We start from the raw sequence: 26,939 nt of genomic DNA on the forward strand, positions 1-26,939 counted from the left end.
AAAAAGGATTTACGGATGTTCACATTAACTTTTACGACGTTTATTAATGTTTTCAACACTGATTTGGCGACAAAACAAATATCTTATTATCACCGATCAAATTTAGAGCCACGCTATATATGCATGTACTTGATTAAAAAATCTAGGTTTACACTGTTAAAATGCTTGAAAGAGACACATCTGTGACATCAACTTCCAAATAAATTGTAAAAATTATTCAGTAAATAAAAAGGCTGGTGTTAAAGTTATTCAACAAAATATGTAATAAGGTTTTGAACCTTCAAATAATGTAGTTGAGAATGCGCAAGTGCGTTCTTAAGCTCCGCTGCTTGCTCGAGTTTTCAAGCTTCCTTTGGAAATAATTTTGCCAACACCAGATTGCGGGTTAAAGTGAGATAATAATCGACAGATCGAAGTATGACGGTGAAGTCAGTTCTACTAAAAGCCAACCATTGGGCATATTTGAGAGCCTTATTTCCTGTACATGTTATTCGCTTGCTCAAGTTTATGCGCTGATGATTTTTCGATGGGCAGCATATGATTATGTGCGCAGGTCCCCCCCTTTTCGCTTCAGAGTTCTCTTCATCGCCTTAACTGTTCGCACAGTAGAATTTGACCTCTGCCGGTTGGCATAACTTAATTTAGACTAAAAGCTTTTCTTGTTTACAAAGCGCACTTGTCACTATGCTGTCATGTTTTCTTCCCGAACAACGTTTCCTCGAGATCCTTTCATTTTGCACGGATTCAAGAACTTCTTCTTTCCCGATTCCAACCCTCAAGGTCTGACTCTAAACATATTTTAACGTTAATACTATAGGCTAAGATTTCTAAAAACAAGCATTATGTATTATATATGAATATTAACAACTTCTTAGAAAAAGTATTTACGCTCTTAGCTTGCTTAAAGCTATCTACTGTTGCCTGCAAGCACTATCTCCATTTGGGGGAGTCCAGCCTGTTCAAGGTGTTCAAAATCTGGGGACGGTAGAAAAAGATGTAAGCGGGAAAAACAGCGCGGGGGTGGGGTCCCTCTCCCTCCTTATTTTTTTCCCCGCTCTTTAACTTCCCGCCGCGCTGTACTATCTGAACACCTGAACAGGCTAAGGCAGGGCTAGCGGGCATCGCGAGAAGTCACGCGAGATCCGTTGGGAGCTTAGTCGCAGGCTACAGCTACTAATGCAGGTATAAAGATATTTCTACCTGGTTCAAATTTATAAAATACATTAATTACAGCATTATTTTGTCAGCGAGAGAGGGTACTGCTGAAGTCCCTTCCAGGGAAACAAATAGGTGCAAGAAGTGTCCAGAGATAAAGCAGAAAACCGAGCCAACACGATACCATTTTCACCCACAATGAACCAATCGTCCGCTGATACTCCTCCAGCTTAGAACCCTGAGGACTGAAAAAAAAATAAGAGAAGTAACTAGATTAAACACTTGTTTTCTTAAATACGTGAAGTGGGTTACCATAAACTGCTGCTTAAAAGACCTGGGCTTATACATCTTCGTGAGGGGTTCGGAGGGGTAATAAACGAAGGGGCTTAAAGCGCTTTGAAACAAACTATAGCAGTGCTGATAAAATAAGTTTTGCACTTACTGGTTTTTCATTAAGCTTCACAAAGTCGTTATGAATCAAATTCATTTCAATACATGCAAGAGGGGGGTTATATCTGGGGGAGGGGGGCTTATAATGGAATGCCTTTTTTTGTTGTTTATAGGTAGATGGGACTATCAATAGGGGCGGGGGGGGTGCCTATGAGTGGGAAGACCTTTTAAGCGCCTGGCAGATTATGGAAGGGCATTTGCGTGCAAGATAGCATCATTTATTACTTAGACCCCAATTCATTCGGTTTTTTTTTGTACTCAGATCTGGTAATCATAGCAAAGTTTTAAACAGTTATGATGTTAGGGCTAAGCGTATTCGCAAGTAAGCAAGAGAGAGTTTGTTCCTGTCAAAAGTTCATAATTTTTGCTCTGCTATCCCAGCGAGGCAGGAGTTGACTGTAGTGAGAATTAGAGGGTGCCACACCTCTTGCCACGTACCTGTACCAATTCGTTAGCATCATCATGATATACAATGACGCCAGGAAATAAATAAAGTGAAAAAAAGAATAGCTGTACGCCACGCCATCTTCTTCGTCGTTTATCAACTGTTGTCCTTTCTCTTCATCATCTGAGGTGAAAGTGAAAATACTGTATTATAAATAATGAAAAAGATAATAAAAAAACCACATAACTTATCATGACAACGGTGGAGGAGGATGCCATTCACTCCCTCGTGATCAGGAAAGGAAATCCTGGCACTGTGTTTCGTTGGTCTAATTAGGCCATTTCCTATTTTCAAAACCTCTCACTTTCAAAACGCGGCTAAATGCAAAACATTTCTTGTGAAAATGATCATGAGTTTTATTTGCATGAGAATAAAACATCAAACATCGCACTTAGCCTCGCTTTGAAAAAGAGGCTTAGGGCAACTCGAGAATGGCCACGGGCCTACTCTGCCCGGGGGGGGGGGGTACTTTAGGAATTTCTCGGTGGGGATGAGCCGCTGGGAGCCTTAACCTATACCAGAGCTAGTTCAGCTGAATTTTGCTACCCTATACTAGAGTAAACTCCCCAAATCCCCCCTATCCTAGAGTAGCTGTTTCCCTAATCTAGATAAAATCTTCAACCAACTGATCAGTTTCCTGGAAAATGATACCCTATTCTAGACCCAAACGCTCTTTTTTATATACCCTGTCCTAGAGTAAACTGCTTGAATGTTCTGCTTTAGTATCATGACCACCAGTTTTTTCAATTTTGTAGTTTCTTTTCAAACTTTACATCGAAAACTTGCAATTAGCGGTAATATTAATGTTACAAGCTACCTACCATTGGTGGAACTGCTTGAAGGCCCGGCTGGAGCCAGTTTATCAGCACTTCCAACAGTTCTTATGCTGGAAAAAAAACGTTCTAAGTTACAGGAGTAGTGACCGTGTCGTGTCGAACGTTAATTCAACTTAGCTAGCTTTCAGTTTGGAAAAAGTGGTGTGGCCCGTGGTCGAAAGTGACCGAGCAAGCATTTAGGATTGTATGGGGCCGATGGAACATACATGTGCAGATCTATGAAGTCTCTGAAGAAATTCCTTGTTAGAGCTGGCATTCTATCACTTAGAACCATCCACATGAACCCACACATTTCTGAAACCGCATATCATTTTTGTAATCCAGATTCGAATGGATGGGACCTTAACCAATCTAAGGCCTACTCTGGGACCTTAACTCGCCTTAACTCGCCTTAACTCGCAACTTGAGATTATGTTCAAATTTCCTTATCTCGCCTTAACTCGCCTAAACTCGCATTATCTCGCACAAACTCGCCCAATCTCGCCACTGCCAAGTGGATACCAATTTTAATATCTCATACTACTCTCAGTGTAATTTCACAATTACTCCATAAAGGAAAGACGCCAAAGAACACAAATTTCAAAAGTTTAACAGATAGTGATTTTTAAAGAAAAACAGGGTTTTTACCTTTAAAAAAATATGTAAAATATGTAATTGACCAATCCCACCCTTCTGGAATTCCAATAGCCTCTGTGGTAAGGGTATTTCACCACTAAAGATTCGATGAGGTTTTTTCTTACTTAACATTGTCATGCCTTGGAGTCACAACTGGGCTGTCAATGGAACTACCAGGAACAGCCTGAACATGCACTAACTCGTTGCCTAATGAAAAGGCTTCAATGCTAAGCATGGCAGAAATTCCAGAGGCATGGGGTCACGGGGTCTAACAAATCCCACATTCACTGTTTGTGTTTTGGTCCACAAGGTAAGTGACATTAACTAAAAGCACAAACAGTGAATCCACGAAAACGTTTTCAAAAAATAGTTTAAGTTTTAGTCTTACACTTCTACGCAAGACAAAGAAACACTCTAAATTCAAGATTGCTTTGAATCTCTCAATTGAAGAAAAAAATATTCTCCTATGATTTGTTTCTAATTTTTGGCTTAAAATAAGAAATCTCGAATTTAGAGTGAAATACAAAAACATAATACCAGAATATCAAATTTTTAGTTTTAAGCTGGCTAATGATTTACAAAAAAAGATACTTGTAATGGAAAGTTTAATTACTTTGCAAATATAATGCATGCAAGTTGTTCATGACATATGAAGAGTAGTAGCATACGTATCATCCTATAATCTGATGAAGCTTAATGAGGATTCCAGCTGACAATCATCAATGAAAGGCTAGGATGTAGCCAGAATCGAGAATCCTTTAAATAGTCCACATACTGATTGCAGTCCATATTTCTTATAAATAATTCTTATAAATATTTACCTCGTAATAGAAGATCTGTACATTGGTTCAACGTGACATCCTGTATGGCCTACATTGTATTCAGACTGGCAACCATAACCCAGGCATGATTCAGAAGACTTGTTACATTTAGCCCTTAACTGAATAAAGGATTGCTAAAGGTACAATATTTTGCATTGATAGCCAACTTCGTTCGCCATCTTTGAAATTACCCAGAAGATACTGGTAACTCGTGTCTTCCCAGGGCCCTCTCGCTCAGCCTATTGTCCTCGATATGCTTTCTGGGTAATTTTCAAGATGGACGGGAAAACTTCTGAAGAAAAGGAGGAGAACTCGTGCAAAACTTTTGATGTTAAATCGAGAAGTTTGGAAATGTATCACATGCAGGTAAGCTAAGCTAAAGCCTTTTACCCTTGCAACGTTAACTCTATAAAAGCCTTGTTGATCCCAGTCCACTGGCAAGTTTTAGGTTGGAAGCTTCAATGTGGCGTACGTGACATAAAAACACGCACAAAACGCCTGAGCCGGTGATCATTTTGTAAAAATGCGAAGCAGGAAAGTCAGAAAAGATTCATCAGTGACAACTGTTAAGAGTTTGGAAGACAAAGCCGATAGTAGAGAGTGTTTTCTTGTTAATCAAGTTAAATAAGGTATAGTCCTCTGCACAACTATTAACACTTTCTGACATTTTGTAAAAAATAAGTAAGCCTAAACAGAAAATATGGTCATTTATTTTTTGCTGTTTTGCTAGGCTAAGAATGATCAAGAGTTTACTATCAAGTTAACTTGATCCTCCTTTCTTTTGTAGAAATCAAGGTGTCTCTCACAGGATTGTCCAAGTTTAAGGAGGGAGTTTCTAAAATATGGGAACTGCTGTCTTTGCGAAAAGGCATCAGCCTTCATTGGCAAGAAATTAGAATAGATTATCCGAGGAAACGAAAAGGCAATCATTTCTGGCAGTGAAAACAAACAATTGAGCTGGACTCCAAGGGAAACCATCAGTGACGTGGAGAGAATGGATCAAATGGAAGACTTAAAGATAAGTCGTAATTTTCAAGGAGAAAGAAATTTCATTTCATTTCAGTAAAATTGATTGTGGCATAAAAATTTCCTCAGCTGAGTTGTATTTCGTCAGCTTCCCCGGATTTTTATACTAGTTCTTTGAAGAACATTGACACAGACTGCAAAAACTTTTTTTTTTTTTCAATTCTGGAGTTAGTGATAACAATTGATGACATGTCATGTGATACCTATTATGCTCACCTGCCTATTAAAACATAGTGTTATTGATTTAAATAAATAAATTAAATTAAATTAAATATCCTACCTGTGCTTATACTACAGCTACATTTTTTTTTATCAATTCATGATTGTTTTGTTTTCATTTTTTTTCCTCACTACTGGTAATTTATTACTCTGCCAAATAATTATATAGCTTTAATAAATAATATATGATGATGATGACAATGATTATTATTATGATACAGCCACCAACTGGTCTAGTTTGGAGTCTAAATGCTATATAATTAATAAAGAACAGGACTCCATATCACTAGCATATCCATACTTAAGCTTGTCCAATTAGGAAAATATTTCAGTTAATAAATTTAAACAAGATTTGGCTTCATTCAACTTTGGAGCTCATCTGAAATTTTTGGTTTAATTTTTTCGTAATTGGACAACATGGAGCCTACTATATATATAAGACATACAAAGATGCCAAGGCATCTTTATATGTATGTTACTAAAGCATATTATAAGTTTTAAGCCTTATAACCTCAACATAAGATGGATCATTTTCCCTTAACTCGCCTTAACTCGCCTTAACTCGCACAAACTCGCAACTAATAGGCGAGCTCAATTTTTCCTTATCTCGCCTTAACTCGCCTAAACTCGCATTAGCTCGCACAATCTCGCGGCGAGTTAAGGTCCCAGAGTAGGCCTAATCTAAAAAGCCGTTTCAAAAAGATGCGGTTTCGGAGAGAATGATTCACCGTTACTAGAGACACTTATAATTTACACATTTAAAATTTTTATGAGTTTTTATTTTCAGAATATGGCCAACAGAAAATGGGAAGTTAACATCACAAATATTTTTGTTGGGAAAAAAGAGGTGAATGGTAATATGACTGACCTTGCATAAATGACGAGAATAAACATTACAAGGAGCCCGACAACCAAAGCAACTGTCTCTGAATTTTCAATTGTCCCCAAGGAAGATCCACAAATTTCTTCTCCTTGTGAATGAGGAATGACAATAAAAAGAAGTAACATTAAACAAACAAGCACACAATGGTGAAAACCGTTACATTAACTGTAATTAAAAATGTGAATTCAGAGGCGTTTATCAACTAAGGCTGTTTCCACTTGCGGGCAAGGAGAGGAAAATCCTGTGTTCTGATTTGCTACCCAAGAAGGCAATATGGGCCTCTTGTAGCCAATGCAAGTACATCCTGAGCTGGCTAGATTCTCAAGAAAAAGACCCATTATTAGACATTACATATTGGCCTTGTTCTTTTTTTTCCATTTTTATAGACTGCGACTTCATCTTGGTCAAGCAAAAATTGGGCAAAATCCAACCATCTTGACCTCACACTTGGTAAATAATGCATATACATGTATAAAGTTGTACCTTGATCTGTTGGCTGGTTGGAAAGAGCAGACAAGGTAAGATAACTTGCATACAAGGAGATAATGGACGCTTGAAGAAGACCAGACTTGGGTTGAGCTAGAAGAAAAAAAAAGAGCAAAAACTACGTGCCAGAACATCAAATTCCTGAGTTACAAGTACACCATACAACCTTTCATATGCATCAGGGTTTTCACTGAGAATTCAAGTAGCGGGAGGAAGGTGTAACGTTACATGGGAATATTTTGAAAGGGGCTTCACGTCTGAGTAAAAAATAGTCATAAGCTACCGAACATTTGCCGGAGAATTCTACATAATTAACGCGGGAATTCTTTGATGACTCCCATGCCTAATGAACACCCTGATATCTGGCATTACGGTAGCTTTTGTGTGAATGAAAACCAAACCCAAGTGGAAAACACACAAAAAAACTAAAACTACGCTATAAGCAGAAGATCACCTTCTTGAATTTTAGGAAGAATTGAGATCACAGAGATGACAAAACACATGATGAGGTTAAAGCTGATGAGGAACTTGTTCAGGTGGCAGCCACTTGACTGAAAACACAACAACCACAATCGATCAAAACTGTTATTAATGATATTACAACATGTACATTACAAAGAGCATGGGTGAAAATAATATTGATATTGTTGTTACTGAAAGCCATGCTGTAATCAGAAACCGTCTATGCTGGTTAGGACACGTCTGCCCTGGAATACTCTGGAACATCACTGAAAACCTGACAATAGGTAGAATGGAAAAGACCAAGAAAAATCCTAACCCTAATCTGTAAAATATTAAAGGTTCTTTCAGTTGGTTTAATGGTTCAAATAAATCAATTGACTTTTATGTCACCAAAGGATAGTCATTATAGGAACTTTACTTTAGCACCTAAACTACAGACTCGTCTAATCATAATTAAAATAAATAATTATATGTAATGAGAGACTTCAATCTAATTATGCCCTGTACATTGAACCATTGAAAACAATCGAGAAACATGCAGTGTATAACAAATTTAATCCATACAGACCTCAGTGAAAAAGACGTAGGATAATATAAATCCCGTCAGAGCCAAGGCAAAAAAGACAAACATAAAGAAGAAAAGTCCTACAAGGAAAAAAGAAATTCATCTTGTTTTTTAAACTGATTGAATAAGAACAAATACGTTCAAGTACATGTAGAATGGATGTAGAAATCAATAACTACAGTTTATTTCTGTAGGTCTACTCTGTGCTATCCAGACACCCACAGAGCGTTTGTGAGGAGTGCCTCAAATCAATCATCCACTGTTGACAAAAGTACATGTATCACAAAAAGATAATATGCATTTCATGTATAATTAAATATGACAACTGAAGGCGACTCACTTCTACTATGCTATTACAAAAGCCCGACTTTCTCATTCGTTTCACTAAATTCATTGTTAGTAAATGCTCACCAGAATACCAGCACTTGTTGCCATCGTCAGCATTTGATGTCCTGGTGAAACAAACATTCTCATGAACTTTCTTTATTTGATAGGTTGAACTTTACTTGCTCTTATAACATAAGATAGAAAAAAAGTATTTTAGAACACACTCTAATAATCCTGGTAGTAAATGGGTAGTTGACCAATAGTTGACAAAAGCTAGTGCACACTCAGTATATTGGTTGGTTTTACAATCCAAATTGAGACACACCCTATTAAACACAATTATTACTCCACTGTCATCCTGCATGCAGCCACAACTCAGTAAGTAAACACTGAGCTGGGCCATTGGTTTAATATAACATGTATTTTTATTAGGTTGGGTGAACTGTACGATCCTGGAAAGCTGAAACTACACAGAATACCAAGTTATTCAGCCAAATTTGGACTAGGCAACAACAATGCCCTCTCCAACTACTAATAAAACCAGAAATGCTTTTAAATACTGCTCACAATATTGAGAAAGTGTCCATTAACAAAACCCCTTTTAAGTCTTTGGCAAAATAGTGGGAAGTGGTCAAGAGTGGCCATCGTCACAATCATCCCCTACAGCTATATTTCTTTTGACTTTTCTGACTGATTTCCATCATGGTCTTAACTTTCAAGCAGTTTAGTATGAGACAGGGTATGAAAATCTGGTGGGGTGAGGTTTATCTCACCAAATTTCATTCCAGGTGTGTGCGAAGTCAATCATCAAAATCAGCTGGATCAGAATGAACACAAAGGCACCAATAAAACCAATGTACATCCATGCTGAAAATTATTAATAGCAAAAAGTGTTATGGAAATGATACTAATCCTGAACTTGGGAACAATGATATAAACAGTATTAACCCATTCGCTCTTGGAGATTTTGGCGAAAAACGCGTTTTGAAGCTAGTCGAGTGGTTTTCTGGTCACTGTCGTGCTATAAAGAGCTAAAACTTACCACAAACCGCTTTACAGGTCGTACACTTCGCGGCCTTCTGATCCAGATGCAAAATATCAGCTTGTGAAGTTCGGGCATACGCAGAAAGCAAAATTTCGACATAGTGTTTGGGTTTAAAAGTGACACAGCAGTCTTGACTTTTACTTTTCGCTTTCTCTCCTCCCCTCTTTTTTTGCTTTTGTTGCCTCATTTTTTTTTTCTCTTGCTGGGCATTTAGTAGGCTTCATTTTGGTGGGAATACTTTTTAGGAAAGCTTTTAGGATCTTAGGATTAGGTGAAAGGAAAGGTAGGTGGGCAATGGAACAAGATTTTCATGGAGATTTTCAGGTCAATGTTACATGGTTTTTTGCCTCTTTCTCCGGTTTCCTTGACTGAATTGTGCTCATTCTGGTATGGTTTGAAAGATCTCTTCACTCTGCACAAGTTAGCGGACAAAGTTGTCCTTGACCGTTAAAACTGACGACATCACAAAGGGTAGAAAGGACGTGGATCCGCACGGGCGGTTACAGGCGGTTCAGGGGCGAATGGGTTAAGTGCGACGAAAAGTGTAAGCTGGACCAGGTATTTGTGGTACATTTGCAAGAGTTGTCTCTTTTGATTAAATTTAAGCTTACCTTTTATTATATCGAAGCTGTACAGTATATAACTAGTTTGTTTTGTTCAAGTCTAAAATTACCTTACAACTGGGCTTTTTTTGAAGTGGATTTTAATATTAATATACATTGTCTGCTTATTAACTAAGGCCCCAAGAACATTTTGGCCCCTGTAAACCTGACTGTAAACAGAAAATTATTTTCAAACTACTCAAAAAGCCATGACAATCATGCAGGCACTAACAGCTTCAACATTTTCACACAGAATCCAAATTCAGTGAAAAATCCAACTACCAAACATTGCAAAATACTCTTACAAAGCAGCAGTCAAAAGTACTTTGAGGTTTTAAAGGAACAGTATCCCGTTACTGCGCATGCACCAAACTTTGATTTTTGGACAGGATGTCGCGAAATCAAAAGATGCGAGGAGAGTAAGAGAATCTTAAAAAATCCGTTTGCATCGCGCTTGGCCGGGTTCAATACGACACTTAAACTTCTCAGAATTATAGATCAATGATATTTTGTTCCTGTTAAGTTTTTATTTGGGCAAAATCTGGATTTTTTGGCGTTACTTTTATTGCCGTTGGCCGGAGGACCAAAAGATTGGAAGCACTTTGATGCCGATTCAAGGCTTATTTCTTCTGCTAGCTTCCATACAAGCTCAGATAATTGTGAAAGGAATACGCAGAAATGAAACAGCAACAATAAAGACTGTAAGAAAGAAACCGTTGAGACATTGATGTGACTGAGGAGATCTTGTGGAGGGGAGCTTTGTGAAGCAGAATGTTTTGCAACGACACGTTAGTAAACTTTTAAATGAATCTCCTTACGGCCGACAAAATCGAACAAACAGGCGCTACACGTTTTGAAAAACTAGTGACATGAATCATAATATCATTCTTGACTAATCTTTGTGATGATTCATAGCGTTGAGATTGCATTTTTATTTATGTCTTTCAAACGTTTGAGGCTAGAACGCGAGCAAATCAGGCAGATATTACTGGACTTGGAGCGATTGACCTCTGACACGAGTTTCAAATTAGAAAATATGTTTTTAAAGCGAGCGGAACGAGATTTTCGGGTCGCGAGGCGGCCCAGCTAGCGATAAAATCGCGATGAGTCTTCGAACCGCGAGCCAAATTTTTATATAAGACGAAAGACTTCTTCGAAAGTCTAAAATATTACTTGAGAATATAAACAACAAATCTCTGTCGGCGGTGCGGTCCGGAAGGAAATCTTGTCGATTCAATTTGACAGTTCTATTGTCTTTAAAAGAAAAAACAGATGACGCTCGCGCGTGCGCATAACCGGGACACTGTCCCTTTAAGGTTTTTATGAATGATGTTAATGACATTCTACAACCTGTAAGAGAATTAATCTGCTAAAAAGTTATAAAGTACTTTTTAACAGAAAAGAAAATAGAGGTACACTGTATTCACTTAGTCTGACTAACCTTGTCCAAATGGCCCTCGAGGAATGAAAAATGCAGCCACCCACAGAGCCACCAAAAGAAGAAACTTCAGTCCCCAAAACCTTTAAAGTTTATAATTAAATCAAAACATTCATTTTTAGCTTACATGCACATGTGTATATATCAAGGTTAATCTACAAAGCATTATCTAAGCGACAGATATTGATGTTGAGAAAACGTGAGAAAGGTGAAAAAATAACGAAGCAAACAGAGTCTAGCCTAGACTCTAAAACATTTTAATGCATTGATTCAAAAGAAAAAACTACCTTTATAAGTAGAGCTACTAAATTCACATAGATGAAACACACATTACTGTTCTAAGCAAAAGATTTGAAAAGACCTAATTACTCGCTGTTAACAATGGGGGTGATGTAGTAACTGGTTGCATAACATAACTAAAGTTACAAATTGAATGCTCTGACAAAACTTATTAAATGAAAAGCGATAATGTAACAAAAGGCTAATTTTTGTGAATCATGAGCCAAAGGCGAGTCCAAAACAATTTATTATATTTAGTGCTAATTAAATGCTCACCCAACCTCATTCCCAGGTTCCTCTGCTACTCAGTAGGGGAGGAACCTGGGAATGAGCTTGTTGCTCACCCATTGTTCAGTCCTCCTCTGCATTCCTTACTTGAAGAAACACCAAAGTTTAAAATCATAAAAAGAAAAAAGAACGCTGCCATTCCAAAGCAAATTCTGTAAACAGCCAGGTATCCAACCAGAAGGTTGCATTTTGGTTCTAATGAGGCTTTCTCACAAGCTTCACTAAAAAATGGTACCTTACGGTAAGAAAAAAAAGTCAAATAAGCCCAAAGAATACCAACCACTAAAAGGTAAAGGCAATTATTACCGTAATCTACTGCTAGAGGGGTACTAAGCCTCAAAGACAAATAATCCTGGGGTAGGCAGCAGTGTAGCCTGTGAGAGCATCCAGTTATTTCGGCTCTAGTTTCTAGTTTCACCTGGTGGGTGAAACTAGAAACTAGTAGAGCCGCAAAAACCTGATGCTCTCGCAAGCTAGCTGCAGTGCTCCTGACAGTACACAGTATCCAGTAGTGGATTTGGTCAATCATCAACAAACTGGTATATTGGCCTTACTACACTGACTGGTGGCGTATCATCAAAATAATTCTAGTTAGTGAAAAACTGCGACTACATTGTACTATTAGGAGTATGGACCTGAGTAGCATGTTTCGAGTGATTGAAAAGCCATAGAATTGGCTCGATTGGGAGATCAGCCAAAGTAAGTTAGTTAGAAGTTAATCTACTTTCAAACTGGGTCCTGATTTTACTAATGGTCATCTACCAATAACACATAATGTTTATAGATTAATTTAAACTCTATGATACCTTGTCTACCATTGCATCTTGTATGCCTGTAGATAACATGATGCAAGACACAATAGTTCCCAGTAGCAAAAACACAGTATACATAATACGGGTGGATGTTGAACTGCGACATGATGGACAGCACGCACAACAACAGCTGGCAGCTGTAGAACAGCAGCAACAGGCAAACTAAACAGAGAAAAACAAACAAGGCTATTTTGTTATAACGCACTCCTGTCACCACATTTTTGACAGATAAGAAATTATTGGATTTCGCTTTCATGATATGAAAAGTTATGCAGATCTTGAAGGGCATAATCAGATAACACTCTCCACGATCTGTATAATTCTTCATATCATAATTAGCCTCCTCCAATAATTGCTAATTATTGTTATGGTAATAAAAATAAAAATCCACACCCTTTATGGCATCCCTTAACCCTCCCCATTCCAGAGTTTCCACAATTTCATTCACAACTTCAAAAAATTTTGATCTACCGATAACTCCCGCAGAAATCAATGATGACAATTGCGACTGATAATAAAAGATCACTAGCATGATAATTTGAAATAACACCGTCTTGTCAAGACGTATGAGGGGAAACTGGACGATGTGATCGTTCAGACAGCTTATAAATAGCTTTTAGACAAGTTTAAGTAACCTTGGAATACCTTGAAAATTCACCAGAGGGAAAGAGGAAAAATGCACTAGCACCTGCACCAGCTAGCTGTATTCGTTGGAAAAGTTGATGTATTATTATCAAAAGACACAATTCATAACTTTTATCGATACTCACCGATGCAGCGGTACAAACAATTGAACCCATTAAATATACGCTTCACCAGAACAAACAGAACTTGCACTGAGAAGAACGAACTTCAATACAGTATACAGAATGACTCTGCATACACAACATCAACAATTCCTCCAGCCTCGTTCCCAGTCGTCCTCGGCGATTTCGGGTGTGACGTCACCGATAACGTCACTGTCACTCGCGCTTGGTTCCAAGCCTCCCCTAGTAACTCGGATAGCGCGAACTAGCCTGGGTACGAGGCTGCAATTCCTTTATCTTCGTAACACTTCGGTGATCTTCGGTGGATAGTCGTTATTTTCTCGGCGGGGAAGAACAGTTTTCGAAGTATTCTTGTCAATCTTTGCTGTGACCAGGAGCCCATAACTTATGAGCTCCTGTTGTGACTCTTTGCTTGAGTAGAAATAGTCTTATTTTTCTTTTGTAGCCTGCGAGCAGGAGAAACAGCAGGGTCTCCTCCTTTTTTGTCAGTAATTTGCATAATTTTAACTTTTCACTCGCCTCGCGTGGTGAGGAAAGAAGGACGGCCGCTCGCGGTCCTGAGTAGAAATGTTTGTTTGTGAAATGTATTTGATCTTTTGTTTGTTGGTTGGTTTGTTTGGTTGTTTTTTTGCGCTGCCAGCTTCAGCCTCTTGCACTTTTAAGCATTTAAAAATGAGTAACTGCAGAATACCTTGCCACTCCGAAGCTGTATCCCTGAAAGAGCAGGATACGCGGGTACGTAGTTATCCCTTCTATGAGCTTTTTTATGTTCAGTGGCTTTATAACCACACATAGACATACTATATGCTGACAGTAAGTGGACACGCGGATACGCGGATACGTAGTGACTGAGTATCCGCGTATCCACCTATTTTTAGGGGTTGCTTTAAAGTGGTATGGTATTCTGCAGTTAACTGCAGTACTCACCCTGCTACTTCGAAGCTGCATCCCTGTAAGAGCTGGATGCGCGGATACCGCGAGTTGTCCTTTTTATATGCTTCTCTACCTTCAGTGGCTTTAAGAACGACAGACATACTATAAGCTTTATTTGCCGTCTTAAGTGTATATCGAAGTGGATTGCCATTTGGAAAGCTAACTTAGAAGCCGGCTACGCGCCGCGTAGCGGATAGAAATTTATTCACGATGGAAAGCTATCTTAGAAACTTAAGGGGTACGCGGAAAATGATTAATTCAGCCAGCGTGTAACAAAGGATGCAGTTTTTAATTTATTCCTCACTTAGTCCGCGTAGCCGGCTACGCAGAATATTCGTGAAGTGGCAGGGTATTCTGCAATTAAGCCGAAAAGAAAGATCCCTGAAGAAACCCTCGACAGTGTCTTAACTTGTCCCGACAGAGCCATCCAACAAACGCATAAAACCTTCAGTGCAGAGGAAATGACCGCAACCCACCCATTAGTTCGTTTGTGGACTCCAAAGTACGCTCTGACGCCGGATTAGGGATGGCGTTGTAAACCACTGCACCAATTGAAAGAAACTTTTCTTTTGTGGTAGTTGGGAGCAAAATACACTGAAAATACCCCCCCGCCGCTCCAAATATAATCATAGTCGATCCTGAATAGATCTCAGTTTGTTTGGAATAAAAAAATAGTACTACAGTTAGAGTCAGGACATCAATACAGATAAAGAACGACACCAGTTATGAAATGTTGCTTTAACTTGCACACTATACCAGCTTTTCGGAGAAGCAGTAAGTACTATATATCACAAGGAAAAAAAATTACGAAATTGATGCAACTACACTTTGGAAGACTTAACTCCCCTTATTCAACCTTTGTGTAAATTCGGTGCAAATGCAGTGTATATACAACATTTAAAAAAAGTCTCCTCAACAAAATAATTGACCTCACTACTTTTACAAACAGGTTAACCTAGTGCAGCCATAGGAATTCTCAAAAAAGTATATTAATTTTTTCCCGGGGTTGCAAAGTTTGCAAATTGGAATGGGTTTTGACAAACTGTACATTGTTGTACACTCCCGAATATGACCTTTAGATTCTGAGAAGAGTACGACTACGAGTACGAGATTTTCGCAAAACTAAGTAGGGCTTGCGCGTGAACCAGCGTCATTTTGGCGGGAAAACGTGATTGCGTCCTCATTCTGCTACGAGTTTTAGCGAGAACGTCGTGGTAACAGAAACAAGTTGTAAAGTGTTAGAGGTTTTATCATTTTGCGGCCGGGGGATGGCTTAAGCTCCATAAGTAAAGATAACAGTGCTAATTTTTCGGTCAAAAAGAAGTGCAATGAAGCTTTACGGGGTGTCTATAACTTGAGAATAGGTGAAAAAACTTTTTCAAATCTCGTAATCGTGGTCGTTCTTGTCCTAGAGACTTGACTGTCGTAAAACCAAAACCAAAGTAAATACACTAGCCAACCAAAGGGCGTAGTAAAACCAAAACCAAAACCAAAACCAATCCCTTTCGACAGTCAAGTGAAAACCGCTCTATTGATGTCAATAAATAGCAACAAAAAGTGATTTAATCTGCAAGATTTTGCAATTCTATAAAAAGTGTGCAATTTTTTAAAAAGTGTGCGGCAATTCCTTTACTGGAGTTAATTTGACCATCACCACACCATTCGGATTTACTTCTGCCATAAACATGTCTTGGTATTTTCCAAGATCTTTGTGTTCAAAGAGATCACGGGCCGTAGCCATTGACGAAGGCAGTCCAACCTGAAATTAACCAAAGAGATTTTACCGTTCAAAGTCGGTGGAGGAAGCCTGACCATTCCCACCCTGGTTATTTTTCAGCCCCCTTCCCCAGTGCCCAGAGTAGTTTTGTCCCTTGCCCAGATCTCGCTTGCCACGTCTTCCAAAATTAGACGGCCCAAGGCGATTTTTTCAGCCTATTGGGTGAACAAACGGTGCTTACCATTTCAAATGATGCAAACATTGTTCCTTTGTACTGTGCTCGGGAAAACAAGGCGACAGCTACTGAGCCATCATACAAAGGACGAGCCCAGACTTCAGTCTCTTCACCCTGAAAACAACCACAAAGACAGACTTTAAAAGTCAAGGACAGGGAACTAGCCTGCGTAACAAGTGTTCAGTTTTCAATCGAGTTATTGCACGAACGTTAGAGGGAGAGTAAAAGAAATGGAAGATCGAAGGGGGAGGCGGAAGGGAAAAGAGGAAAAGTTTCACTCCCTCCCCTCCCCATCTTTCCTCGTTCTAGCACTTTACCCAACGTTCTCGACAAACTCGCGCGCAAACGCTTTTTACGCAGGCTAACAGGGAACTGACCATAAAACGTTTCAGTTAATTCATGAGAAAGGTTATTTTGGATACCCAGTTTCAATCGTGTAGCCTTAAAATGTAAATTTACTGAGGAACGATGGCTCTAAGAAGGATGGATCATGATCCATTACTCTCATGATTTTCACTATGAACTGAACTCGCAGTTATTGCAAAAGGCACTTCTGTCAGTTGCCAAAAAAAAACCAACAACAAAAACACTGTGCTGTCAAAATGATGAAGGCGAAGGGCATCTGAACATCACTGAAGCGCGTTTCACAAAACGCCAACATGTACGCTACTAACGAACTCCTTGCCTTAAAAACTCTTCGTCCCATTTTGCAGAGTTTGTCCTGATTTACAGCGATGACTTCTCTGAAAATGAATTAAAACATATCAATAACGGAAGAATGGAGGAAAAGCATCGGCAGAAAGCTGTTAAGTCTGTTAAGTGTCTCTTTAGCAGCTATTGTACGTAAAAGTAAGTGTACAACAATTATCAACGTTAGAAAGCGGATGCAGCGTAGCCGATCTCGCCCCTTCTCCATTCGGGCGCTGCTAGGCACTCTAAGCATTAAACAGACAAGTTGCGATAAATTGAAAATGGTTACCGGTCATCTCGCCCCCAAGACATTTCGCCCCGGTTACTAAGCCCACTATTCCAGAACGAGGAATGTTATATTTGAAGCGTGCTTGTTTTGGTTTATGGCTTATAGAACGAGGAATGTTGCATTTGAGGCGCGCTTGTTTTGCTTTATGGCTTGGAGAAATATTACATTTGAAGCGCACTAAATGACTCGAAAATAGGGGGCTAAGTAACCACGGCGAAGTGACTGACTAGGGAGCGAAATGACCGGTTGCCATTGAAACTCACTCTTGGCTCCAAGGATTGGAGGAATAATTTATTACTAAAAGAAATCACATTGAGTTTCAGGTATGATATATACATTTCTTGTGTTTTGTTCATTTATTCTCTACTAAATAAGGCTCCGAATAAATGGAGAAAACCAAGCCAAGTCAACTTTACCAAGTGTTTCTATGAGGAAACAGTTGACCCCTTTGTCCGAGCCAACAGCGAAAGCGCATGCTCTGACTGTAGACAACAGAGCTCGCGCATGCTCTAATTGTCTCGCCTAGAGCACACCCTGGCTGGTTGAGGCAAGTGTTTATATGGAGCTCTAGCCAAAACAACTTTTTGTTTCTTATGTGTAAATGGTTTGCCACGTTGTGTGAGGAAATGTATGAAAAGTTGGCGCATTGGTAGCTGGGGTTGGCGGGTGACTTTTCTGCCCGGGGCAAAAACTTTTCTCTAAATAAACGCGTCCTGGGGGAATTTCCCTGTTCAAAAACAGCAAAGAAAAGACTTTACCGGTTTTGTAATATTTCTCTAGCCCAGTCTGGGAAATCGCGGAGGTCATTGGACATTTGTAGAGGCTATAAACAAACAAAATAACAAAAAAAGAGGTTAAAATTAGCAAAATCCCACAGTTCAAGAGAATTTTAAGAAAAAGCACTATTGCTTCTGTAAACTGAAAACTCGTGAGCTTACCGCAGCCATAATGGCCCAGATAGCAAACTGAACCTTGGACTCATCAACTGTCAAGCCTCGATCCCCAACAACAAGCTGTGAACCGAATAAAAAAATTAATTAATTAATATATGGGATAAGAATAATGACTGCTGCAAACGTAACATTAGGGCCATTTATACGAGGAAAAATAAGACGCGAACTGTACCATTTATACGAGCATGTCCTATCTAATAAGACGCGTCTTGGCTAAGCCGCGTCTTATTTTAGGCGAAATGTGCCGTTTATACGGAAAGTTCGCGTCTTATTTTTCCTCGTATAAATGGCCCTATTGAGTTAAACACAAAGCACTTCCTAGTAGCAAGTGTTTTTCTTTCACGTGGTTTTGCCACATGGAAGGGAGTCCGGAGTCTGTAGTCCGGAATCCTGTAAATCCTGGGCATTGGAATCCAGAATACAGCTTAAAGAATACCACTAAAGTTTGAACCTGGAATCCAGAATACACGGCATGAAATCCAAAATCCAATGCTGTCTTGGATTTCCTTACATGGGGGTGACTTGGTTAAACAGGTTTGTTTGTAAAGGCCAATTTACACATATCAACAGTGCTCTTCTAAGTACCTGATCGGGATCATTCCACTTGCCACACCCAACGGCTGGGATGATATCATCTTGGTTTTGACCCATCCAGTCTATTATGTACTTAACTCTTCCAAAGTTTGTCTACAGAACGTAAACAAAACACAAAAATGACAGTTGTAAAAAGTAGTAACAGTTTTAAGCCTACAAAGCAAGACACCTTTTCTCACTTTCGTTTCACAAGCTCACAAAAGCATTTTATCAAATACTTTCCATTGTCTTTGATGTAAACAGAGAAGCAAACTTATAAGTCCTTGTTACATCCTGAATGATTATACAAATAGGTGTTTGCAGGGGGTGGAAGAGACGAGGTCTGGGACTGAGAAACGGTGTTCTCACAACTTGCAAAGCGGTCACCCTGCATGGTGATCAGCAGATAATGGCAGCATTTTTCCCACAGTAAATATTTTGTTAGATCAAGAAGCCACCCAGCAGAGAAAATGATTAAAAAATTGAACAAACGAAACAGTTCCGCCTTGAACAGCAATGTTTTTGTTCCTTCTCAAAACTGTTGATCTATGATTTTTGACGTAATGCACATGATCAGTACACAAATCCACTGGCAAGACCCTTGCTGATTGCTTTGCAAGTTGTGAGAACATCGTTTGGATTTCATTTAAGAGAATGTATGGGGAGTAGCCTCCCCCCCCCCCCAGGGCTTTGCTTTAACAGGCTATACTATTTTCACACAATTTTTTTTTCACAGTTAATTCACATTGATCCTCTTTGTCATCCCTTTATAAAGAGATAAACAGCTGGACAAAACCTTTTTGAAAAGTGAACAGAAATTTCACTTCCCAATCCTCTTCCTTTTCCAAATGTCTCAGTGAAAAAATTTAATTATAATTTTCTTCTAGAGTGTTAATTTGTCTGGTCATTTCACTGCATCCTGAAGCTGATTTGCTGCAAAGCATTTTTGGTTTCACTGCAAGAGTTGTGACGCTTTAAAGACAAGTTGATGCAAAAAGACCCTACTGCGAGATGACTTGTAGCGAAAAGACCAGTAGCATGGTACTCACATCCATATCCCACCAGGAGCGCCATAAGTTACAGTTTTCAGCAACCTGCATGTAATTTGGCTGTTTGATAAAAACAAAAACTATTTTAGTACAACAAAAAGCTTTTATGCTCAGTGACTTCCAAGAAAGGGTGGAACAAAAAAATCACTAACACAATTATCTTTCACACAGTCTCATTCCTTTTAATGGGAACACATGAGTCCATGGCTTACCCAGTGTGCAGACAGTCAGTTAAATTAGTGGATTCATATCTCAATAGAAATTCAGGCATCGTACAGGTAACATAGAACACAAATCCTTATCCTATTTCACTCCTGTACAGCATTATTGCAAGATTGTCAAGCCCTAACCTTAAAATCTCTGTGGAGGAAATCCTATGGTGTTACCATTCAAATGAAATGTCTTCAGCAGTACTTTCACAATTTAAATTGGTACTATGTATGTAGTTCTAACTTTTGAGTCTGGACAAAATTCTATGGTGTTACCATTCCAATGAAACTTCTTTGGAAAAATGATTGTATGGCACTATTTATTTCTTACGAGTCTACAAAAAGAGGAATATTATTCTTTACCAACTATTAAAAGTAAAAGGATTGAATTGCATTTCATAAATGCAATCTCATCATTTCAAATTTAATGGCGTCTATAATATATTCACTTAATAAATATCAATGTTACCTTTTCATTTGTTTCGCTTTTTAATTCGTGAACAATACCTTTATATCCTTAAAAGTCTGGTCTGCTGGCCAAGAACAAGAAAATACAATAGGACGACCAGTCTTGTTTAAAGCCACAGTCACTTCTGGATAAAGTGTACCAAATTTTGCCTCAACTGAATTGCATCCATCTAGTTTAAGATAATCCACACCCCAGCTGGCAAATGTCTGATTGAATGAACAATGATCAGTAAAATTAAAGCTGTTAATAAATACAGCAGAATGCATAAAATGAGTAAAAAAGGAGGCTTGTCTAATGATCGAAGAAGCCTGCTTAGCTATTCCTTAGCGACATCCCTGAATATTATGATTTAGATTCAAGGACTAATTATACGGCACATGAAAACAAGACAAAACATGGCATCCATCCAGTATTTTCACATAAAAAAAAGAGTTCAACTATCCCAAAGGAATGGCTTTGTAAGCCAACATGGCTGTCATTTCATTGTTTTGGAGCACCAATATAGCAACCATGATGCCATTGTGAAAATGCTTTATAAAAGGAAGTCAAGTTAGAAAAAAATCAATGCAACCAGCAACTCACATCCATGTCCTGCTGAAAGTGACCTGCAGTTCCTGGAAATCCTGCACATGTTCTAGTTCCAATATCTGAATAAAGTACAGGTCAAAATTAAATTCAGGTCAAAATTTTTTAACCTAGGTTGATTCTCAATTTCCTTTGTCTTCTAGCTCTAATTATTTTTGAATTAGGGCTAGGAGAAAAGGGAAATTGAGAATCAACTTAGGTTAAAAAATTTCAACCTGAAAAAAATTTTGACCGGTAGCATATACATAAATACCAACCAAGACACAGTATAGGCATAGGCATGTATATTCAATAATAATTGATACCACATGAAAATGAGTCAGGTAATTAAAAAACCCATTAAAATCACACAACATTGTTTTATTCTGGGCCTGGAAGGGTATATTTGGGATTTGAGATTTGAACAAAATACAGTGAAGGAAGTGGGATTTGGGAAAATGCAAAATACCTTGACGGAAATGGGATTCACTGGGGATTTGACTGCATCTATGCAGGAAGCAGGATTCACAAGACTTTAGGCATGGGATGGGGGATTTAGTCTTGCCTGTCTGTTGGAAATTCCGGAAATCATATGTTCTAGCAGCTAATGTGAATCAACCAGGGGAGCATACAGTGGTATCTCATATCAAGGCAAATTATCTAAACTGTCAAGTAATCAACAGACGAGCAGACAGAAGACCCACTGGCATGGTTAAACCGAACACCAGGAAAGTGCACCTCCTGTTAGCATAAAGTTTGACGACCTGTTTTTTTTTTTAAATGTCTCTCAGCTCTGCACCCTTGGATCAGACAGTGATAGTTTTGGTGTTGTTCTTTCTTGCGCATGCCCCAGGTGTTCAGAAAGTAGTTCTTTCTTGCAATGGCCTTAAAACTTGCGTAAATTCAAAATATCATCGAAAGGATCAACCAACCTCTTATATTTATAAGCTTCTGCAGCAATATATCTTTTAACTTAATACATATTTTGGAAACTAAAAACGTGATTTGGGAAAGCCAGAAAAAAAGGGGGGATGTGGGATTTTCATGAAAAAGGAACAGGAGTGCAGGATCAGCCCCCCACCACCACCACCACCACCACCACCACTTCCAGACCCAGCTGTTTTATTATTGTACACTACAAACACACCTGCATAAATTCCTAGCTTAAGGCCTTTGGAATGGACCTGGATAAAATAATGGTACAAATAAATAATATTATATAATTACCATTTTACACTCAAATATGTTTTCAAAAAAAGAAAACAATTTGCATCCACCCTTGAAGTGTGACAAATTTAATACACTTTTGACCAGTGAGACATACAGTTGGGATGTGAAACCAACAACATTTCCAGTGCCACCGACAAAGTCGTTTTGTTCATGCATTCACAAGTTGTTAACTGTTAGGCTTTTGTGTAAGATGAACTATATACTGGTACATGTAGACTCAGGATAAAACCAACAACACAACTTCATGTGTAACAAACTTAAGACATTTTGGCAAACAGGTTGTTAATTTTAAGTCCTAAATTGATCAAAAGTGACACATGACCATCACCAACTTGTTAATTACCATTAGCTTCTGATTGGCTCAGTGGATTGTTGGTACGCATTGTGATGAACCACAGACGTAACATTACGAACTTTGGATTTAAATTTATCATTGACAATCAATAATAATTATTGATTGCTGGAAACAGCTGTATTTCAATTATTCATGACCGACCAATGACAAGTTGGACTGAGAGCCCTTAGGACGGTTTTGGTAGATTTCCCTGAAATAAAATTCTTGAGGACCCAGTGTGAGTTTAGAGGAGAGAAAAAAAGAAAAATATGTAGCCGTGCATTGATGGCAAAGAAATGTACAAAAAAGCGTGCTGCACTTGCAGGGTTGTTGTTTTGTTTCTTAAAACTATGGCTTTTTTGACATGTCAATCATTCCCATTGCCGTTGTTGTTGCTAACACTCTTTATTATAAACCTCATTTGGATACTCACATAGTCAGCAACAGCCTTCATCCCATTAGGAAAAGCTGTTGGATTTGGTTGTAGTTCTCCCCATGCTGTGCGATTGTGTGCCATCCAACAATCCTAAAATAATAGTAGCAGCTTTGATGTCATCAACAACAACAATAATAATAATCATCATCATCATCATAACGATTTAATAACCTATTCATGTATAGTGCCCTTTACATGTAATAGCCGATCAATAGCGCTTCACAAAATAAAAATTTAATACATATGTTACAAAAATGTCTTAAGTTTGTCCTTAAGAACACTAAGCATCATGACATTGTGCAGGTCAGCGAGTAGGCTGTTCCACAGAGCTGGTGCAGCAAAAGTAATAGACCTGCCACCAAGTGTCTTGTGTATTTTTTCCTGTGGAACTTCCAATAATAGGCTATTGTTTGAGCATAATGCTTATGAGCCCTTGCGCTTAAACTGTAACAAACTGATCACTAAGAAAGGATGGCGTCAGTCTGTAAATTGATTTGAAAGTAAGAATATTAGAATCTTAAACTTGACACAACAGGTGATAGGAAGCCAACGAAGTTTGTATAGAGTTGGTGTTATGTGTGAGAACTTAGGTACATAATAAATTGCATTTTATAGTGCTTATATTGAATTGCAACAACAGTGGAGTAGACCAAGGTCATACCAGTAATGCAGGCTGAGGCAGTTTTCATTTTATTTATAGTGATTTAACTAACCATGTGGAAACATGTACAAGCATCTAAATAATAGAATCAGAACTTTCAAGTGTTTGAAACAACAGTGTTATCTACTTTGGTGAACAATAATAATAATAATAATAATAATAATAATAATAATAATAATAATGATGATGATGATGATAATAAACTTTATTCAAGTGTCAGGTACTTTAGCTATGAAGCTAATTGGGGATACTATGAAATAAACAATATATAGGTAGAGCAATAAACTAAAATAATAACAGTTAAAATAAATAGTTTATATATACAAAGCAAGAAAGATTTAAGAGTTACATAAGGTGCATTCCCACCCACATTTGTTTTCTGTCAAGTTAACAGCCAAATCAGTTTTCCTAATTTCTTTTTAAATTTATCAATTTCAGTTAACGTTCTTAAGGCTATTGGTAATTTACGCCATGGATACAGACCAAGATATTTTATAGAATGTTTACCAAAAGTTATTGTGTTGAATCTAGGAATCATAAAGTCAGAATTATGTAGATTAAAGTTAGTATCGGATTTTTGAAAAGTACTGCCCCATTGAAAGTGGCACTTTCAGAACTTTACGTCACTTAAAGGGAATAAAACAGTGACACAAAACATGTACATCACAGTGGATTACTTTACTTACATCAATGGAAACATACTCATAACCAACATCTTTGTAACCAGCAGAAACAATGTGATCTGCCATTGTTTTTACAAGGGCTTCACTAAAAAAAAAAACCAAGTTAGTTTAACTGATATGTACTAATATGTAACAGGTAGAAAACTAACATAAAAATAACATGCAAGCAAAAGGTACCAAATTAAAAATTGCACATAGAAATCATTCAGCCATATCTATATATTTAATATCTATAACATGGTTCTAAAAGTAAATAATGGAAAATGATATAAAAATATTATTGACGGAGGGGGTTGAGCAGAGCCTTTCATTTCAAATTTCATATTATTCACATGTGTCAATGCATGAAAGCATTCGCTATAAAGAGATCGACAATAAAAGAGAAAATTCCCTTATAGAAATCAAATTTCCCATACAGCAAACTCTGGCCGTGTGGACACCCCACTATAACGGACACCCTGATAATACAGAGAGCAGTCAAATCCCTGGAAAAGCAAACTACAGCCAAACTTCTTCAATACGGACACCAAAGGGACAGATCCAAGTGTCTGCTTTACAGAGGTGTCCGTATTAAAGGGGGAGGAAATGTGTGATTTTTGGCATTTCTGGGATCAAATGAACTGTACGTAAGAGAGAGGTGTCCGTATTACAGAGGTGTCCGCAAGGAGAGGTTAGACTGTACAGACGTTTGACTGAAATAAACTCTTGCTATTACGGACCCTCGCTAATGCTAATAATGACACCAGCCCAAGGTCCCTACAGTTCCGCAACAAAGGGAGTTGACTATATTGGAAAAGCTAAGCTAAAGAGGTTTATGATGATCAGGAATAATAACGTTCTACATTAATGTTATAGTTAACCACTACGGCTAACAGTACCATTACCTTATAGAGCAGCGGAACTTTACCCAGGCCATCCATCCCACTGAAAGAAAGGGGGGAAAGTAATGCATTTTAGCACTTGAGCCCAGTGCTTTAACTGTAAATCATGTTTATATTCGGTCAAAGTTAAATTCAGATTAGAATTTTTTAACCTACGATACTTGTCACAAATCTTGAAACACTTGGGTGATTTTCCCCTTCCCCAATGTTGATTTGGGTATTACAGTCATCTCAGTGGTCCAAAATACATGTGGCTCAACATACTGGGAAAGGAGAAGGGCACATTTGAGTGAGAACAAAGGTGAGAAGAGTGAATGCAATACATTTTCGAAAAAATTCAAGAAAAACAGTTTCTGTTTCAACGATTTGTGACGCAGATTGTAGGTTGATTCTCAATTTCCTTAGTCTCCTAGCACTAATTCATGAATAATTAGGACCAGGAGGCAAAGGAAATTAAGAATGAACCACAGTTAAAAAATTTTAGCTTGAATTTAATTTTGACCTGCAACGTATACATGCTAAGCAATTTTCCAAACTTTAAAGACTGGGATTGGTCTGATTCATGACATGACCATGCTAATAAAAATGACATCTTCAGCAATATTTTCAGATGATGCTAATTATGGATCCCTAAGATGGACACCTCTGGGGCTGGAAGTATGTCTCCGTCTTATAGAGGGTCTACTAATGAAGATAATGTGAACAAAGGAAATAAAATATAAAATATGAAGATATGATTGTCACAGTGGTAGTTGCAATTTAAGCAACAAATTGCACATTAACATGCAAAAAACTTTCGGGACTTCAACAGGATTTGAGGGTTAATGAAACAAGGAAAAGAAAGGAAGGGAAAAACTCTAGGTTTTCATTTTCACAAGGTGTCCATCCAATCTTATAGAGGTGTCCATTAAGAAAGAGTTGAGACCAGTTGACTGTATTTGTTTAATTTGAAAGTAATGTCCAACTTTTGAGTCTGTGGATGAAATCCTTTAGTCATGACCCATTTGGGTTTGACTCAGAAAAAGTTGGCAGGTATATTTTTAAGGGTTGCTTTAAATTGGCAAGGTATTCTGTAGTTAGCTAATATGAATTTGCATCAATCCTTGATATAAAAATTCAAATATGTTGCTAAAACTTATCCTAGCACCTAAAGGATTTAGTTTTATCCAAACAAAAACTTTATCTTTCTAACCAATTTTGTTTATCTTGCATATTAAACTTTGGGAGCTCCGAGAAATTTCAAGTGCAGAGTAGATCTAGTATAGAACTTCATAATGCTAAGAGTTATGAAATCTTACTTGGTGGAGTCCTTGCAAGTCCATTGTTGAGCGATTTTGCACCAAAAAGCAAAGCAACAATGTTGATAATGACGATGTAGAATTTGCAGGCCGCCATCTTGGCATAAACTTCTTGAGAGAGCATGATAGGAAACGACGCAACATCGTCACCTGATTAGCACCTGACACCGGGGTGTGGGGGGTGGGGGGGGAAGGAACACCGGGGATCACTGGG

At 38.2% G+C, this 26,939-nt stretch overlaps 2 protein-coding genes across 2 annotated transcripts; both read right to left on the minus strand.

The window, feature by feature from the left end:
• Window positions 1–18: 18 nt before the first annotated feature.
• Window positions 19–13,640, minus strand: LOC140936291 (probable serine incorporator). The gene is made up of 13 exons (XM_073385738.1): window positions 13,525–13,640; window positions 12,749–12,916; window positions 11,999–12,177; window positions 11,379–11,458; window positions 9,064–9,157; window positions 8,375–8,415; window positions 7,967–8,043; window positions 7,391–7,487; window positions 6,934–7,029; window positions 6,436–6,538; window positions 2,872–2,936; window positions 2,044–2,173; window positions 19–1,400 (listed from the first exon to the last, which is right to left on the minus strand). The coding sequence occupies exons 1-13, from the start codon at window positions 13,552–13,554 to the stop codon at window positions 1,244–1,246; spliced, it is 1,317 nt and encodes a 438-aa protein (XP_073241839.1). The 5' UTR covers window positions 13,555–13,640; the 3' UTR covers window positions 19–1,243.
• A 1,568-nt stretch (window positions 13,641–15,208) lies between these two features.
• Window positions 15,209–26,831, minus strand: LOC140936292 (alpha-N-acetylgalactosaminidase-like). Its single transcript, XM_073385740.1, has 14 exons — window positions 26,726–26,831; window positions 25,431–25,470; window positions 24,550–24,631; window positions 23,200–23,292; window positions 22,350–22,386; window positions 21,221–21,285; window positions 20,677–20,844; window positions 19,961–20,020; window positions 18,924–19,025; window positions 18,324–18,398; window positions 18,144–18,208; window positions 17,092–17,149; window positions 16,413–16,520; window positions 15,209–16,213 (listed from the first exon to the last, which is right to left on the minus strand). Exons 1-14 carry the CDS (start codon window positions 26,820–26,822, stop codon window positions 16,061–16,063), a joined length of 1,203 nt encoding a protein of 400 aa, XP_073241841.1. The 5' UTR covers window positions 26,823–26,831; the 3' UTR covers window positions 15,209–16,060.
• Between the last annotated feature and the right edge of the window lie 108 nt (window positions 26,832–26,939).

The sequence above is a fragment of the Porites lutea genome, chromosome 5 (genome assembly GCF_958299795.1).
Source record: "Porites lutea chromosome 5, jaPorLute2.1, whole genome shotgun sequence".
Taxonomy (NCBI): Eukaryota; Metazoa; Cnidaria; class Anthozoa; order Scleractinia; family Poritidae; genus Porites; species Porites lutea.

Coding starts and splice junctions, on each gene's coding strand:
- LOC140936292 (XM_073385740.1), bottom strand. CDS start 26,822: ATGGCGGCCTGCAAATTCTACATCGTCATTATCAACATTGTTGCTTTG. Junction 19,026..19,960: donor GCTCCTGGTGGGATATGGAT/GTGAGTACCATG, acceptor TACGTTCTGTAG/ACAAACTTTGGAAGAGTTAA. Junction 17,150..18,143: donor AGAGAAATATTACAAAACCG/GTAAAGTCTTTT, acceptor ATTCATTTTCAG/AGAAGTCATCGCTGTAAATC.
- LOC140936291 (XM_073385738.1), bottom strand. CDS start 13,554: ATGGGTTCAATTGTTTGTACCGCTGCATCG. Junction 9,158..11,378: donor TCGAGGGCCATTTGGACAAG/GTTAGTCAGACT, acceptor AATAATTTTCAG/CATGGATGTACATTGGTTTT. Junction 7,030..7,390: donor TCTTCCTAAAATTCAAGAAG/GTGATCTTCTGC, acceptor TTTTTCTTCTAG/CTCAACCCAAGTCTGGTCTT.